General features: G+C 39.3%; 1 protein-coding gene across 1 annotated transcript; it reads right to left on the bottom strand.

The window, feature by feature from the left end:
- Window positions 1–2,862: 2,862 nt before the first annotated feature.
- LOC113267896 (olfactory receptor 2AE1) lies at window positions 2,863–4,645 on the bottom strand. Its single transcript, XM_026516209.3, has one exon. It carries the CDS (start codon window positions 4,496–4,498, stop codon window positions 3,539–3,541), a length of 960 nt encoding a protein of 319 aa, XP_026371994.1. The 5' UTR covers window positions 4,499–4,645; the 3' UTR covers window positions 2,863–3,538.
- Between the last annotated feature and the right edge of the window lie 10,835 nt (window positions 4,646–15,480).

Genomic DNA, 15,480 nt, shown 5'->3' with positions numbered 1-15,480 from the left:
GTTCTAACATCATTTTCCCCCTGATTTGAAATGCCATGGTTGTTATAAACTAAATTCCTATATATAAAACCGTGTTCTGGATTCTCTATTCTTTCATTGATTCTTTCCCTGAATGAATACCACACTCCTTTAATTTCCTGGATTTCACAGCATGTTCTGACAGCTGATGGCACCTGCTCCTCATTGTTGCTCTTTTTCAGTTATTTTGTGCGTATTCTTACAGATTTTCTCTTTGATTTGACTTTTTGAATTGTCTTGGCAAATTCCATGATACATACTAAGAGATTTGGATTATAATCATTTTGAATTTAAAGATTAAGTTGTGGAAGAACTGACCCCCCCCTTGCAATTAATTTCCCACTTGGGAATACGCTTTATGTCCATTTTCATTTTCATTTTATTTATTAATGTCTTGTTATATTTTCTGACTGGTTATTTGGGTTGTTAAGTAATGTATTGTTTCTTGTACATTTCTCGAGCTTACTTGTTGGTTCCAATTAATTGTAAGTTGATTCTCTTGGAAATGTAAGGTATGAAAATTAATATAATAAAATGTTTCTGCTTAAGTTTTATCCTTCTAATTGTATTGACAAGATTATATAATGCTTAATAGTAGTAATAATTGTGGGCTTTGTATTGTTCTTGGCTTTAGCGGGAATGTTTCTGGTATTTTTTCCATTAAAATTTATGTCGTGGTAGGTTTTGGGATCATACCTTTTTAAAATCCAAATGAATATTTCCTTAGTGATGAAAGTGCTCTGTATTCAACCGAACCTAATTTTTTTACATAATTTTTTAAAATTATGATGAAATACACATAACAAAATTTACTATCTTAACTATTTTTAAGTGTTCAGTTCAATGGTGTTAAGTATCTTCACACGGTGGGCAACCAGTCTCCATAATGAATAGACATAATGCAAATGGCAGGATTTCCTTCTTTTTATGGCTGAATAATATTCCAGTGTGTGTGTGTGTGTGTGTGTACATTTTCTTTATCCATTAATCCGTAGATGAACATTTAAGTCGTTTCCATGTCTTGGCTATTATAAATAATGCTGCAGTGAACATGGTGTGCAGATACCTTTTTCTGATAGTGATTTCACTTCCTTTGGATATATACCCAGAACTGGAATTGCTGGATCATATTATAGTTCTATTTTTAATTTTTTGAGGAACCTCCATACTGTTTCCAGTAGTAGCTCTACCGCTTTACACTCCCACCAACAGTGTACGAGGGTTCCCTTTGGTCCTTTCCTCCACATCCTTGCCAGCACTTGTCTCTTGTCTTTTGGGCAATAGCCATTCAAACAGGTGTGAGGGAGTATCTCACTGTGGTTTTGATTTGCATGTCCTTGATGCTTAAGGGTGTTGAGCACCTTTTCATATACCTGTTGGCCATTGGCATGTCTTCTTTGGAAACTGTTTAGTTCCTCTGCCCATTTTTAAATCAGATTGGTTTTTTTGTTTTGTTTTTTTTTTTGCTATTGAGTTAGATGAGTTCCTTATACATTTTGGATATTAACCCCTTATCAGATGTATGATTTCCAAATATTTTCTCCCATTCTGTAGGTTGCCTTTTCATTTCGTTAATAATTTTCTTTGTCAGAAGTTTTATGGTTTGATACAGTCCCGCTTGTTTGTCTTTGTTTTTATTGCCTTGGCTTTGGGATCAAATCCAGAAACTCATTGCCAAGTCTGATGTCAAGGATCCTACCCCCAACGCTTTCTTCTAGTAGCTTTATGGTCTCAGGTCTTACTTTCAAGTCTTTGATCCAATTTGAGTTGATTTTTTTCCTAATCATATCCCTAACGATTAGTGATAGCAAGCATCTTTTCATGTGCTTGTTGGCCATTTGTATAACCTGTTTGGAGAAATATCTATTCAAGCCCTTTGCTTATTTTTAAATCTGCTTATTTTATTGTTGTTGTGTTATAGTCATTCTTTATATGCCCTGGATATTAACCCCTTATCAGATATATGGCTTATAAATACTTCCTCTCATTCCATAGGTTGCCTTTTCAGTATACAAATATTTCACTTGGCTTCATTCCTAGGTATTCTTAGGCACCCAACTGGTGGCTTATCTTATAGAATGCCAAAAAAAGCTATTTCTTAAAAGGAAAATACTTTCTCGTGAAAAAGGGCATAACTTGGCTCTCCAACTTAAAGTCAATCTTCTGAAGATAGTCCCTTTTTTTTTTTTTAAACTACTAGGGAAGCAAGATATAGAAATTTGTCCTCACTTTGGAATCCCTCAGACCATTAGACCCCAGAAAAATTCACTGAGATGTCAGGCCTCTCTGTATTTGCATGGAATTAACATCTGGCCGTCTGAGACCAAGGATGTCTGCCAAACCATCTACTGTATTATTCATATTTATAATATCTTCCCCTTTCTGAGTTAAATATCATTAATGTCATGTGGGATAGTTAACAATCTAGGTTTCTTTCGTTTATTGATCTATGCAACAAATAGCTGCTGAGTACTTATTTCATGTCAGGCTCTTTTCTTGGGTCTGGTGAGACAAAAGTAAACAAAGTCAAGTCCTTGCCTTTGGGAGCTCACATTCTAGTAAGACAGACAATAAATATGGGGCACCTGGGTAGCTCAGTCATTAAGCGTCTGCCTTCAGCTCAAGTCATGATCCCAAGGTCCTGGGATCAAGGGTCCTGGGATCAAGCCTCACGTCCTAGGGCTCCTTCCCTCTCCCTCTGCTGCTCCCCCTGCTTCTGCTCTCTGTCTGTCAAATAAATAAATAAAATCTTTAAAAAAATAGACATAATATAATATGCAACATCATGCAAAGTAGTAGTATAAAATAGAAGCAGGGGACAGAAGATGCAGAGTATTGTTTCCTTTTTCTTTTTTCAAATTTTTATTTAAATTCTAGTTAGCATACAGGGCAATATTGATTTCAGGAGTGGAATTCAGTGATTCATCACTTACATACAACACCTGGTGTTCATCACAAGTGCCCTTCTTAATGCCCATCACCCATCTAGCCCATTCCCCATCCACCTCCCTCCATCAACCCTCAGTTTGTTCTCTGTCATTAAGAGCCTCTTTTGATTTGTTTCCTTTTCTTTATTTCCCCCCTCCAGTTTGTTTATCTGTTTTGTTTCTTAAATTCCACATATGAGTAAAATCATATGGTATTTGTCTTTCTCTATCTGACTTATTTCACTTAGGGAAGCATGTTTTAGCAAGGTTACAGTCTTAAAGAAATCAAAAGGAAATGAGAGAGTGTCTAGCAATTTTAAAGAATGGTCTTGGACTTCTCAGCCTCCAGAACTGTGAGAAAATAAAAATGTTTGTTGTTTAAGCCACCTAGTCTATGGTATTTTTGTTATAGCAGCCCAAATGGACTAAGACAATACTCTCTGGTACTTAGATGCCTGAGAGCAAGTTAGAATACTGAAATTATGTGGTAACCACTTTATTTTTGTAGTAGTCATCAGGGATCTGAACTCTTGAAAAGTCTTAGAGGTTTATGCAGATCAACTTAAGGAGCCTATCCCATTCCATTCTTATATTCAGGGCAACGGCAATTGCTGTCTCTGAGTGAGGATCTCTCTCCCCAGCACTCTTCTCAGAGCCTTAGCTACGTCCTTATTCCGGAGAGTATAAATCAAAGGATTCAGCGTGGGAGTAATGATGCTGTAGAACACAGAACCAACTTTATCTTGCAATGGAGTGTGCTGGGACCTGGGCCTCATGTATGAGAAGATGCAGGCACCAAACCAGAAGGAAACCACAATGAGGTGAGAGCTACAAGTAGCAAAGGCATTTCTCTTACTGCCAGCTGAACGCATCTGAAGGACACTGTGGAGGATAAAGGCATAGGATGTAGAAACCAGGAAAATGGGGAGGAGGAGAAGTAGGATGCTGCTGATATACACTGTGGTCTCATAAGCAGTGATGTCTCCACACACCAACTTCACGACAGCTGGAAACTCACAGTAGAAGTGGTGGATTTTTCGAGACCCACAGAAAGGGAAGTGCATCAAGATCGTTGTGTGAATTAGAGAGTTTATGGATGCTCCCAACCATGACATGACAGCCATCATCAGTCCCACCTTTCTGCTCATGAGAACAGTATAACGAAGTGGATGACAAATGGCAACATAGCGGTCATAGGACATGAGAGCCAAGAGAAGACACTCAGCACCACCCAGAGACAAATAGAGGAAGTGCTGGGTAGCACAGCCCACAAAGGAGATGGTCTTCTTGCCGGATAGGTAGTTGGTAGCCATCTTCGGGATGGTTGTGGAGACATGCATCAGATCCATGAGGGAGAGCTGGCTGAGCAGGAAGTACATGGGTGTATGAAGCCGGGCATCAGCACAGATGAGGAGAATAGTGAGCGTGTTGCCACTCACTGCAATAAGGAAGACCACTATGGTTAAGGAGAAAAGGAAAAGGTGGACGAGAGAGTCATCAAAGAGGCCTTCAAGGATGAAGTCTGCCAGAGAGGTCTGATTCCTCTGCCACATCTCCCCTTTCTCAGTCTCTGGGGAAGGAGGAAGAGGAGATGAAATGTGATATCAGAAATACTGGGGTTCGGCACACCTGACAGTAAGCACCTTTTGATCTACCACAGAATTTGTGAAGAGAATATTTTTCTATTTCTGATTCTTCAGCAGCTCTAATTATTTGAAATAACCTTTAAAAAAAAAAAAAACTTCGAATCTCTCTGCACAAACACGATCACTGTGAAATTCCAGAATATCTAGATTCTATTAAGTGCCAAACTTCAAAACAAGAGCCCCTCCTCCTTAAGGAAGAAATATATATATATATATACACTAAATTTTATATATATTAGATATATACTATTTTGTAAGTATAGATGTGTATAATTTTTGTAAGTATAAATGTATATACATATACACTTAATGGGTTGTTCAGAAATTTGGCCTTACACAATCGTGAAAGCTGGCTAAGCAGTCTATATAAGGCTCTCCACCTTTGTGTCTGATAGTGGAACTTGGAAGTCCATAGGACAAGTGGTAAGGAAGGGAAAATGGTTATAAACTGTGTCAGATCAAGGACAGGCTGGAACCCCCAAGCATGAGCTGTAATAACCCCACAAAGGCAAACTAAAACCCATGTTAGTTCTTGTTGCCTCTGGAATGGGTGGTACGGTTATTTTGCAGAAGCTGGGGCTCTTCCTAGGGAAGCTAACCACGCACACCTGGCCCAGAAGTCAGAAAAGCTAAAGGAGGATCCAGGGGGAGGTAGAGTAACCACAGGCCCAGTTGCTGCTTCACACCAGTGAGATAAGTCAGCAGATCAGCAACAACATATGTAAACTACAAGATGGCTGCTACCTTTCTGCCCTCTAAATCTTCCTTGGATCCCCTATGGCCAACTTTCTCCAGAAATGCACAAAAATGGGAATTCTGAGAAAGGTAGTCCACCCTAGCCAAGCTGACACATTACGAGACCACCGGAGCCCATCCCCTATTGGTCTGACATTCATACACATCTCCTTAATCCAATGAACACAACAACATCATCCTTCTGCCTAACATAACTATCCTGCATACAACCCAAAATGTGCAAAATATTCATATAAAATATAATATTCCTATAAAACAAGAAATACCCATTACACAAAATAAGTCATCCTATCTAAGTGCCAACCCATTCTGTGGACATCAGTTAGCACTCTTTCAGTCACTCCTGTTCAAGCAAAGTGGCCAGAGCAGCAGGGATGAGCTCAGCAACATGGACCTCCACTCACCAAGACCAGTCTCGCTACAGCCGCTGCTGGGTGCCCAGTCAGCCGACAACAGAGACCAACACAGAGTCCCTGATACGGCAGCATTCGCCAGGGGCATCAGCCAACTACTTGGTGGCAGAGATTATGCTGGACTGCTTCCATTGTGAGAGGGACAGTACTTTGTTCTTACTGGAACAGACACTTGCTTTGGATATGGTTTTGCCTTCCTTGCCTACAGTGCTACTGCCACAACTACCATCTGTGGACTTACGGAATGCTTTATTCAGCATAATGGCATTCCAGGAAGCATTGCTTCTGACTAAGGAACTCATTTCACAACACATGAAGTGTGGGATTGGGCCCATGCTCATGGAATCTAATAGTCTTACCACATTCTCCAGCACCCTGAAACAACTGGCTTGATAGAACAGTAGAACGGCCTTTTGAAGACCTAGTTACAGCAACAGCTAGTTGGCAACACCTCCCATAGCTGGAGCAATGTCCTCCAGGATGTGCTGTAGGCTCTAAAACTGCATCCAGCGTATGGTGCTGTTCCTCCCATCACGAGGATTCACAGGACCAGGAATCAAGAGGTGGAAATGGGAGCGAGTCCTCTCACTATAATGTCTATAACTATGATCCACCAGCAAAAGTTTTGCTTCCTGTCCTTGCACTTTTAGCCTAAGCTGGTTTAGAGGTCTTAGTTCCACAGGGAGAGATTCTTCCACGAGGTAACACAACAATGATTCCATTTACTGCGAGTTGAGACTGCCACCCTGCCTCTTTCGGTTTGTCGTATCACTGAATCAACAAGCAAAGGAGGTTATTCTCCTGGTTTGGTGTGATTGATCCTGGCTAGTAAGGAGAAACTGAGTTGCTACTACACCACGGGGTAAGAAGGAGCATGTCAGGAATGTAGGATATTTTCTAGGGTGCCTCTCTGGGACTCAAATGTCCTGTGATAAAAGTCAGTGGAAAACTACAACAACCGAACTCAGACAGGACTGCTAATGGCTCAGATTCTTCAGGAATGAAGGTTTGGGTCACTCCACAGACAAGGAACCATGACCAACTGTGGACAAAGGGAATGTGGAACGGGAAGTAAAAGAAGATGGTCATAAACACCTGCCATGACCATGAGAGCAGCTGCAGAAACAAAAAGGGTAATAGTTACAGACATTTCTTCCTTATTTTGATACGAACATTTTGCATATGTATATTACCCATATGTTTTGGTTTTCTTCCCCTTGGTCGTCCCTTTTTCTAACATAAGATATATTAATATAGTTAACTTCATATCTCAGTATTTAAATTATACAATAGAAGGGGGAGTATACATGATAGTAGAATGAATTTCATCTAAAGGTAAAAAGGGGATTTTGTATCCTCTTATGGGGAAATGCTTGGTGTGTTTTATAACCTCCTCTTAGGAAAAAGTTAACATGCTTTTGGTTATACATGGGATAGGTGTATCGTGTTAGGTGGAAGAGTAACGTGGTATTGTCTTTATTTGGAGATTAAGTATGGTTTAAAGAGTTGTGCACGGGTGGGAAGTGGACACATAACAAAGCCACCATATTTATGTACCTGAACAGAAACAAGAGGTATGTCCTGGGTAGACCCGAGAGCCTTCAAATCAGGCTGACAAAACTAGGATTATAACATTTAATCCACCAGATTTTCCAGTCAGCCCTTTATCTAATTTTTACGTGAATACTGAGCATATGATAGCTTGGTTTCCATGGTGAAGCCCAACTCAAAAGAATAATAGTCCAAATGATCCCCAGAAAATCCACACCATCCCTCCTTGTGTTTTTCCTCCTGAACATTCCCCTAGATTTTCATACATTCCGGATTATCTGCTTACATTTTAAAGCAGATAACTCAGAACTCAAGTGTTTTTCAGAGTATAATCTGACCGGTAAGAAAGAGGTCCCATTTATTATTCTCTCTCTCTCTGTATTAATGCAGCCTAGGGTTATCTTTTTGGCCACCACCTCACATTGTTATTTCAAACTTAGCCTCTTATGGACTAAGAGCCCAACTCTCTCCATGCTCCCTCCAATCACTCCAACCCAGTCAAAACATCCACATATTTCACTTTTACTTAGGTATCGATACTCTCCCCCACCTCCTTCCTCCTCAGTTTCCATCTTTCTCTACAAGGTTCCATAGTGTAAGCTTTTCCATCACCTGATTCATGTCTTTCTTCCTCTCTTAGGCAAATTTCCTAATAATTTCCCATTCTGATTTGTAGCCCTCACGTGACTTTTTCTTCTGCCTTCTCTGGCAACTTTCTTCATGGACTAACCAAATATCACCCTCTGACTAAAGAGTTGAGGAAATAAGCTGACAATGCCAGAGGATGCCCCTCGCTTCTTATAAAGGTTTCCTAGACAGCTCGAGCCCCAGCATTACCTTACCTGGAATTCCCTCTGCAGAGGCTTGTGGGCAGAACAAGTATAGAAGTAGAATGGAAGGGCCGAATAGGTCCACACTGACTCACCTGCTGGCTACTAATCATTCAGACAGATCTTTCCTGAGGTGCCCATCAGACTTCCTTGTCTAATCCTGAAAATCTCCATTTACTGGTGGAATGGCATAGGAGATATTTTCCTACACAGTCACCATTGTTGACACTAATTATCCTAGTGACAGAGTATCACCAGGAGCAACAGTAACTGTAATTCTGTAATGCTCTTGCCATCTGTGCTCAGATTTTGAACTCCAGTAGTACACATCAGGACAGATCAAGTAACTGAACTTTAACCTTTGCCAGTTGGGCCTTTGAATCATGCATATGCTTCCTCTGCCTCTAAACGTGTATCTGAGCCACTGCTCATCCCAAAATGGCAATGCAAGCTTGGGCAATAAGAATTTGCATTAATGTGACCTGATTAAGAAGCTACATTAAACACTAGCTTAATCATCAATGAGTCCAGAGTCAAAAGAAAATCTGTTTTGGATTTTCTCCTGTTTTTAATTATTCAAGGCACTCTCTTCTTAGCATTATACCTTCTTTCCTGATTAATAAGACTTTTTTTTTTTCTAGCACTGGCTTTTTCAGAATAAGCCCCTTCTTAACTGCATGAATGATTCCTCAGCAGGAATCACAGGGTTTAGAATAAAGATAAACTTGACCTGACATGAACCAATCTTGAGCAGCATTCCGTGAGAAATATAACATCCCCCTAACCCAGATGACCTATGATGTCAGCTGAGGCAAACTGAGGACACTAAATATATGGCATCAGGGATCCCAACCCAGAGGACACATCCTGAATCTCTTCTGGAAACCATTACTCTAGATGCCAATTAGACTTGCCATATGCATCGAGATAAGCATTCCCAAAGGGCTTTGCTTGAAGTTTACTTGTAGGGGTCAGGGGATGAGCTATTTGAGGAGTGTAAGTCTGAAGATAACATGGGAATATCTTCTCCAAGGGCCAATTAACCATGGAGTCAAATAATCCCTATAGTCCCGGCTTGTTTTTCATCTTAGAACCCAGATCTCTCTAGTCCCTTTCCATCCAACTCTTTTGAGAGCACGGTCTGGGAAAGATCTAGTCCCTATTTGCTGCCCGTAACACACTTTAGAGGGTTTCCCCATGTGCCGTATCATAGAAAAGAAGTCGAGGAATGGAGGCAGGCAATTACCACTAGTCTTTCCCACCCTGACTGTGGGCCAAACTCCAATTTTATAGACTACATTAATATGTGAAAAGATTTCAGATACAAAAGTTAAAAAAGAAAATGACATATCTGTACATCTTTTTATTTACTACCATCGCATTCTCATACCCTGCCCTTCCTCTCCGTTATACGGATATGTTGAGCTATTCTTTGTTTCTCTATCTCAACTAGATACTAAAATGTCTTACTTCACCAAGTTTAGCTTGTTGTTTATTCTTTGAGTAGATTCATTGTATCATTACTTTCTTCAAAACCTACTGTCAGGGCACCTGGCTGGCTCAGTCAGTAGAGCATGTGACTCTTGATCTCAGGGTTGTAAGTTTGAGCCCCACATTGGGTGTAGAGATTATTTAAAAATAAAATTCTTTTTAAAAACCTACTAAAAGTCTAATACTTTTACCTGGTGCTCTCACTCACCAGAATGTAATCTCTCTCTAATTAAGGCAGCTCTGCCATTTATATAATTCATTAATCTATTTGAAAAATATTTGGTGAGTATCTGCTGAGTCCCAAGCACTGTATTGGGTAGCATGTGTATAGTGATTAACATGCAAGCATAGTCCCTTCCCCCATGGGACTTACAGATAAAGCAAAATAAACAAATAATCATGTTGGATTAAGAGTTTGCACTAATCGGTACTCTTGTGACAATACTCAGGTGACATAAAACAAAACTTATACTATCTTAAGGGAAGGGCATGGAATCATAGTGATGAATGGGATAGAACTGATCTCAGAATCAGCTGGATTCAGTAACATGAATAATCTGAGTGTCTTCTTTTCCCATCTTTCATCTTGGCTTGGGTCTCTGTATTGATATTCTCTCAGGCATTTTTATATAAAGGGTGTACATACAGCTGGAAGCTCTGATGCCATACTCATGGCTTCACATCCAATGCTCCACTACCTCCAATTCAGAAAACTCCAGGGAAAAATCTGTTCAACAGTTTAGCCTGGTGGCCACCCCTTGGAGCAATCACTGGGTGCCAGAGCCTGAAGTAAAATAATGGACTTACCTGGGACAGGTGCCCATCTCTTGCAAGAGTTGGAGAAGTAGGGTGGTAACGGAACGACCAGAATCACATGGATCTGGAGCAAAGTGGCATCACAAAGAAACTGCAGTTGTGAAGATGTGACTTTAACAGAAGTAGGGAAAGAGGCCATAAAGGACAAAACAGAGCATGGCCCCTACTAAAGTTTGATAAAGAAGAATTCACTATGCTGGAGTAAAGCAGGGAGGCCACTATATTAGACTGAGTCGTAGGGGAAAGCCTCTTTAAAGAGGAAACATCAGGACACCTGGGTGGCTCAGTCGGTTAAGCACCCAACTTGTGATTTCGACTCAGGTCATGGTCTTACGGATCATCAGATCCAGCCTCAGGGAGTCTGCTTGAGATTCTCTCTCCCTCTGCCCCTCCCCCCACTCATGCGTGAGCACACGCACTCTCTCTCTCTCTCTCTCTCTGCCTTTCTCTCTTTCTCTTTTTCAAATACATAAATCATTTTAAGAAAAAAATAAAGAAGTTGCCCTTAAGCTAAGATCTCTAAATCAAGGTAAGGGTTAACCAGGTAATTAAAAACAAAAAGAGGTCCAGATGAAGGCAAAGACCTGTGTAAAATCCATGAGTTGAGAAAATTCATGGCATACCTGAGGAGTTGAAAGGAAGCCAAAGTGACAGGAGCTACAGTGAGGAGAGAGGTAGGAAATGACATCAGGGAAATAAGCATGAGTCCAAAAACAGAAAAAGCAAGACCTAGAAGATTTTATTCAGAGTTTTTAGAAAGCTGCTAAGCAAGGGAGTAACAAGATAGAACTTACATGTTTTAAAGTTCACACTAGATGATGCATAAGAGTGGACATATGCCGGTGGATAAGGACAGAGGCAGGTGGCCATTTATGAGATCTTCGCTCTATTCCAAGGAGAAACAATAGTGCTTTGGGCTAAGATTGTAGCAGGGAATAATTTCAAGATATTTTAGGAGGGTGCCATTAATATAACTTGATGATTTATTTAATGTGGGAGTTGAGCATAAGGGACTCTCACGATAGAAGACTAATAAAACTGCTTTTTAAAACGGAGGTTTAAGGGTATCATGTAAAATTATTAAAGAGGGAAACTACTAGGACAAAAATATACAACTTTCTTAAATTTCAGAACTATTCAAAAAGCAAAAAAAGTAGATATATGTATAAAGATTTAAAAAATGAGAGCAGAAAACATATGAATACAGTGTAGCAGAATTCAGGACAAAGATAGCTGGGCTATAATAAATGTAAATGGACTTCCCCAGTTATTCACAGGAAAGGATTTTCAAATTAGGTCATAAAGGAAAATTGAACTCTATGCAATATTTTTTAATGTCATTCTTAAAAAAGTAGTTCATAAAGCTAAAAATAAAAGGAGGGGCAGAGCTAAACGAAAATTTTAAAAACTAAAGATTCTGATCTTACCATCTGAAAAATGGGAATTCAATTCCAAAGCCATGAAAGACAAAACACTGTGATGTTAAAGGGTATTCTCTGAAGTGTACTTAACACCAAAACTTAAATCTGTGAGAGACTGTAAAAATGGGTGCAATCTATAGTGAAAACACAGCAGTTATGAAATGTAAGCAACAACACTTAATAAAGCAAATTCTAAGAACTACAAGGAGATACAGAGAGTCACTGGAGGAAGAAGACTTTATTCCACCTCTCGGTCTAAGAAAGATTAGGGGGACAAAGACATAAGTCCAGACTAAAGAAAAAGAGATACTTAACCAATATAAGAAGAGAGCTCTCATCAGTCTGCTGAGAGAACTTGTGCGGTGCAGTGATTATGCAGAGGATTATAGGGCCAGAGACCCTGAGTTCAAATCCCAGTCCTACTACTTACTGGCTTTGTGGTCTCAGGCAAGTTATTCAGCAACTGTGCTTATTTCCTCTTCAAAAATGGTAAAAATATATACTTCACAGAGTTTTATGAGAACTCAGTAAGTTAATATGTCTAAAACACACCGAATAGTGTCATGGTGCCTATTACATAGTAAGCACTATGTTACTGTGTGAGAATAATGAATGTAAGCTCTATGAGGGCAATGATCTCTTTTCTTCATTGATGTATTTTCAGTACCTAAAACAGAATTTGAGTTTTATGACCACAGATAATTTTATATAACCACATTACCAAGAGTGATTAGGAAAAAAGCCAGACATTTAACATATCTGTTTGAATTTCTCTGCTCAAATAGCTGCATTACTTTATGATCATGTATATTACACATTCAAGTTATACAATTTAATTAGGATATGACAAGTATTAAAGTACTCAAGAATTCCAATTAAGTACAACCTGTTGTCTAGTGAAAATAGAATCAGAACAAGAGGGAAAGAGATGGTTCAAGCATGTGAAAAATTCTTTTCTCATTGCTTAAAACATACTTGTAGGGACTTCTGCTTCTGAAGATGGAGTAACGTGGGTGAGATTTTCCTTTCTGCCTGAAATAACTTTAAAAACTGCACAAAATGTATGAGACCACAATTTAAAACACTGGACATCAGATTTTTTAAAAAGGACAGTGATCCCTGCCTTAAGAGTTTCAGGCTTCAGCGCTAGAAGAAACCAACTCCCTGAGTTGAGAAGATAAGAGTTGATAGTCTGAAAATTCCAAGCTTACTGGATTTTGTAGAGAATGCTAGAGAGGGGAAAACTGCACAGAGACTGAAACCCAAAGATGTGCAGGAGCTTTCCCTTGGGTATTTAACAGAGTATTTTTTTTAAGATTTTATTTATTTATTTGACAGAGAGAGACAGCCAGCGAGAGAGGGAACACAAGCAGGGGGAGTGGGAGAGGAAGAAGCAGGCTCCCAGCAGAGGAGCCTGATGTGGGGCTCGATCCCAAAGCACTGGAATCACGCCCTGAGACAAAGGCAGATGCTTAATGACTGCGCCACCCAGGCGTCACTTTAACAGAGTATTGACCAGCATGTGTGCTTGATGCAACTACCCAAGACTTGAAACAGTACTTGGACCTGCACCAGCCCAGAAAAGTGCCTTTCCCACCACCAAACCAGAAAACCAGTTTCGGAGTATTGGTGTAATATACATAAGGGTTTTAAGGAATAATTAGACATAGACTACACCCTGCTATGGTTCTGCCTAACAAATCCTAAAAAGCAAGATCCAAAAAGATTCGATTCCCAATACCCTAACTGCATTCCAGAACAAATCTTAAGAATATTTGTAGGAATTAAAAATATCCAGAACACAACAAGGTAAAATTCACAATGTCTAGCATCCAATAAAAAATTAACAAGCATGCAAAGAAACAGGGAAATATTACTCATAATAAAGAGAAAATCTGTGACTTGAAACCAACCCAGAACTGATACTCAATATACCAATTTGAGGTATCTTACTGATTATGTTGTTTAGATCAGACAGAACTAGCAAAGACATTGCACTTATTACAACTGTATTCCATCTGTTCAAAATGCAAAAGGAAAGATTAGGCATGTTAGTAGAGACAAGAAAGATAAAACACAAACACGCATTTCTAGTGAAGAAGTGTCTATAATGAAAAACAGTTCAGAGTAATTAGCAAATTGGACATTGCAAAAGAAAATACTGGTGTATGAAGACGTAGCAATAAAAACTATTCAAAATGAAATGAGACAGAAAAAAGTCTAAAAAATAATGAACAGAGCATCTGTGAGCTTTAGGACAACCTTAAACAGCCTAATATACATATAATTGGAGTCCTGAAAGAGCAGAGACAGAAGGGATAGAAAAAATATTTGAGGAAATAATAAAAACACTGTGAGCCAAATAGACCTAATTGACACTTGTAGAATACCCCATTCAACAAAAGAATAGTACACATCTTTCAAGTGCATATGGAACATTTATCAAGAAAGACGATTTTCTGGGCCATAATAAAAGCATCAGTAAAATTTTAAAGAATTTAAGTTATACAAAGTATTTTTTCAGATCACAATTAGAAATCAGAAAGATTTCCAGAAAAACCTCAAATATTAACTAAATAGCATAACTAATGCATATCAAAGGAGAAATCAGAAGAGAAATAAGTAGATATTTTGTGTGTTCAAACCACCTTATTGAGGTATGGGTGACATACAAAAACCTGTATGTATTTAATGAATAAAACTTGATGAGTTTCAGGGCACCTGGGTGGCTCAGCCGTTAAATGTCTGCCTTCGACTCAGAGCATGATCTCAGAGTCCTGGGATTGAGCCCCGCATCGGGCTCCCTGCTTGGCGGGAAGCTTCTCCCTCTCCCACTCCCTTTGCTTGTGTTCCCTCTCTCGCTGTCTCCCTCTGTCAAATAAATAAATAAAATCTTAAAAAAAAAACTTGATAAGTTTGGATAAATGTACATACATGAAACCATCACTATAATCTATGCCAGCAAAATTTTAAGTGTACAATACAGTATTGTTAACTATAGGATCTATGCCATACAGCACATCTCTAGGACTTATTCCTGTTGTATAACTGAAACTTTACACCCTTTCATTAATATGTCCCCATTTCTCCCCCTACCCTCTAATCTCTGCTTCTATGAATTTAACTAGTTTAGATTCCTTATACGTATAAGTGATATCATGTAGCATTTGTCTTTTTGTGTCTGACTTACTTCACTTAGCTAAGTCCTCCAGATTCATCCTTGTTGTCAAAAATGGCAGGACCATCGGGCGCCTGGGTGACTCAGTCAGTTAGGTGTCCATCTCTTGATTCCAGCTGAGGTCATGACCTCAGGGTCATGGGATCAAGCCTCATGTCAGGCTCTGCACTGGGCGTGGAGCCTGCAGGTTAGGACTCTCTCTCCCTCTCTTAAAAAAAACTGTTTTAAAAGGCAAATAATATTTCATTGTATGTACATATCACAGTTTCTTTATCCATTCATCATGATATCCATGATCTGATGGACATTTAGGTCTGCTTCCATGCCCTGGCTATTGTGAATAATGCTGCAATAAACATGAGAATGCAGATATCTGAGATACTGATTTCAAGTCTTTGGGATATATAGTTTCAAGTGGGATTTGTAGCTCATA

This window comes from Ursus arctos, unplaced genomic scaffold (genome assembly GCF_023065955.2).
Source record: "Ursus arctos isolate Adak ecotype North America unplaced genomic scaffold, UrsArc2.0 scaffold_2, whole genome shotgun sequence".
NCBI lineage: Eukaryota > Metazoa > Chordata > Mammalia > Carnivora > Ursidae > Ursus > Ursus arctos.
This window is presented reverse-complemented; position numbering and strand designations above follow the sequence as displayed.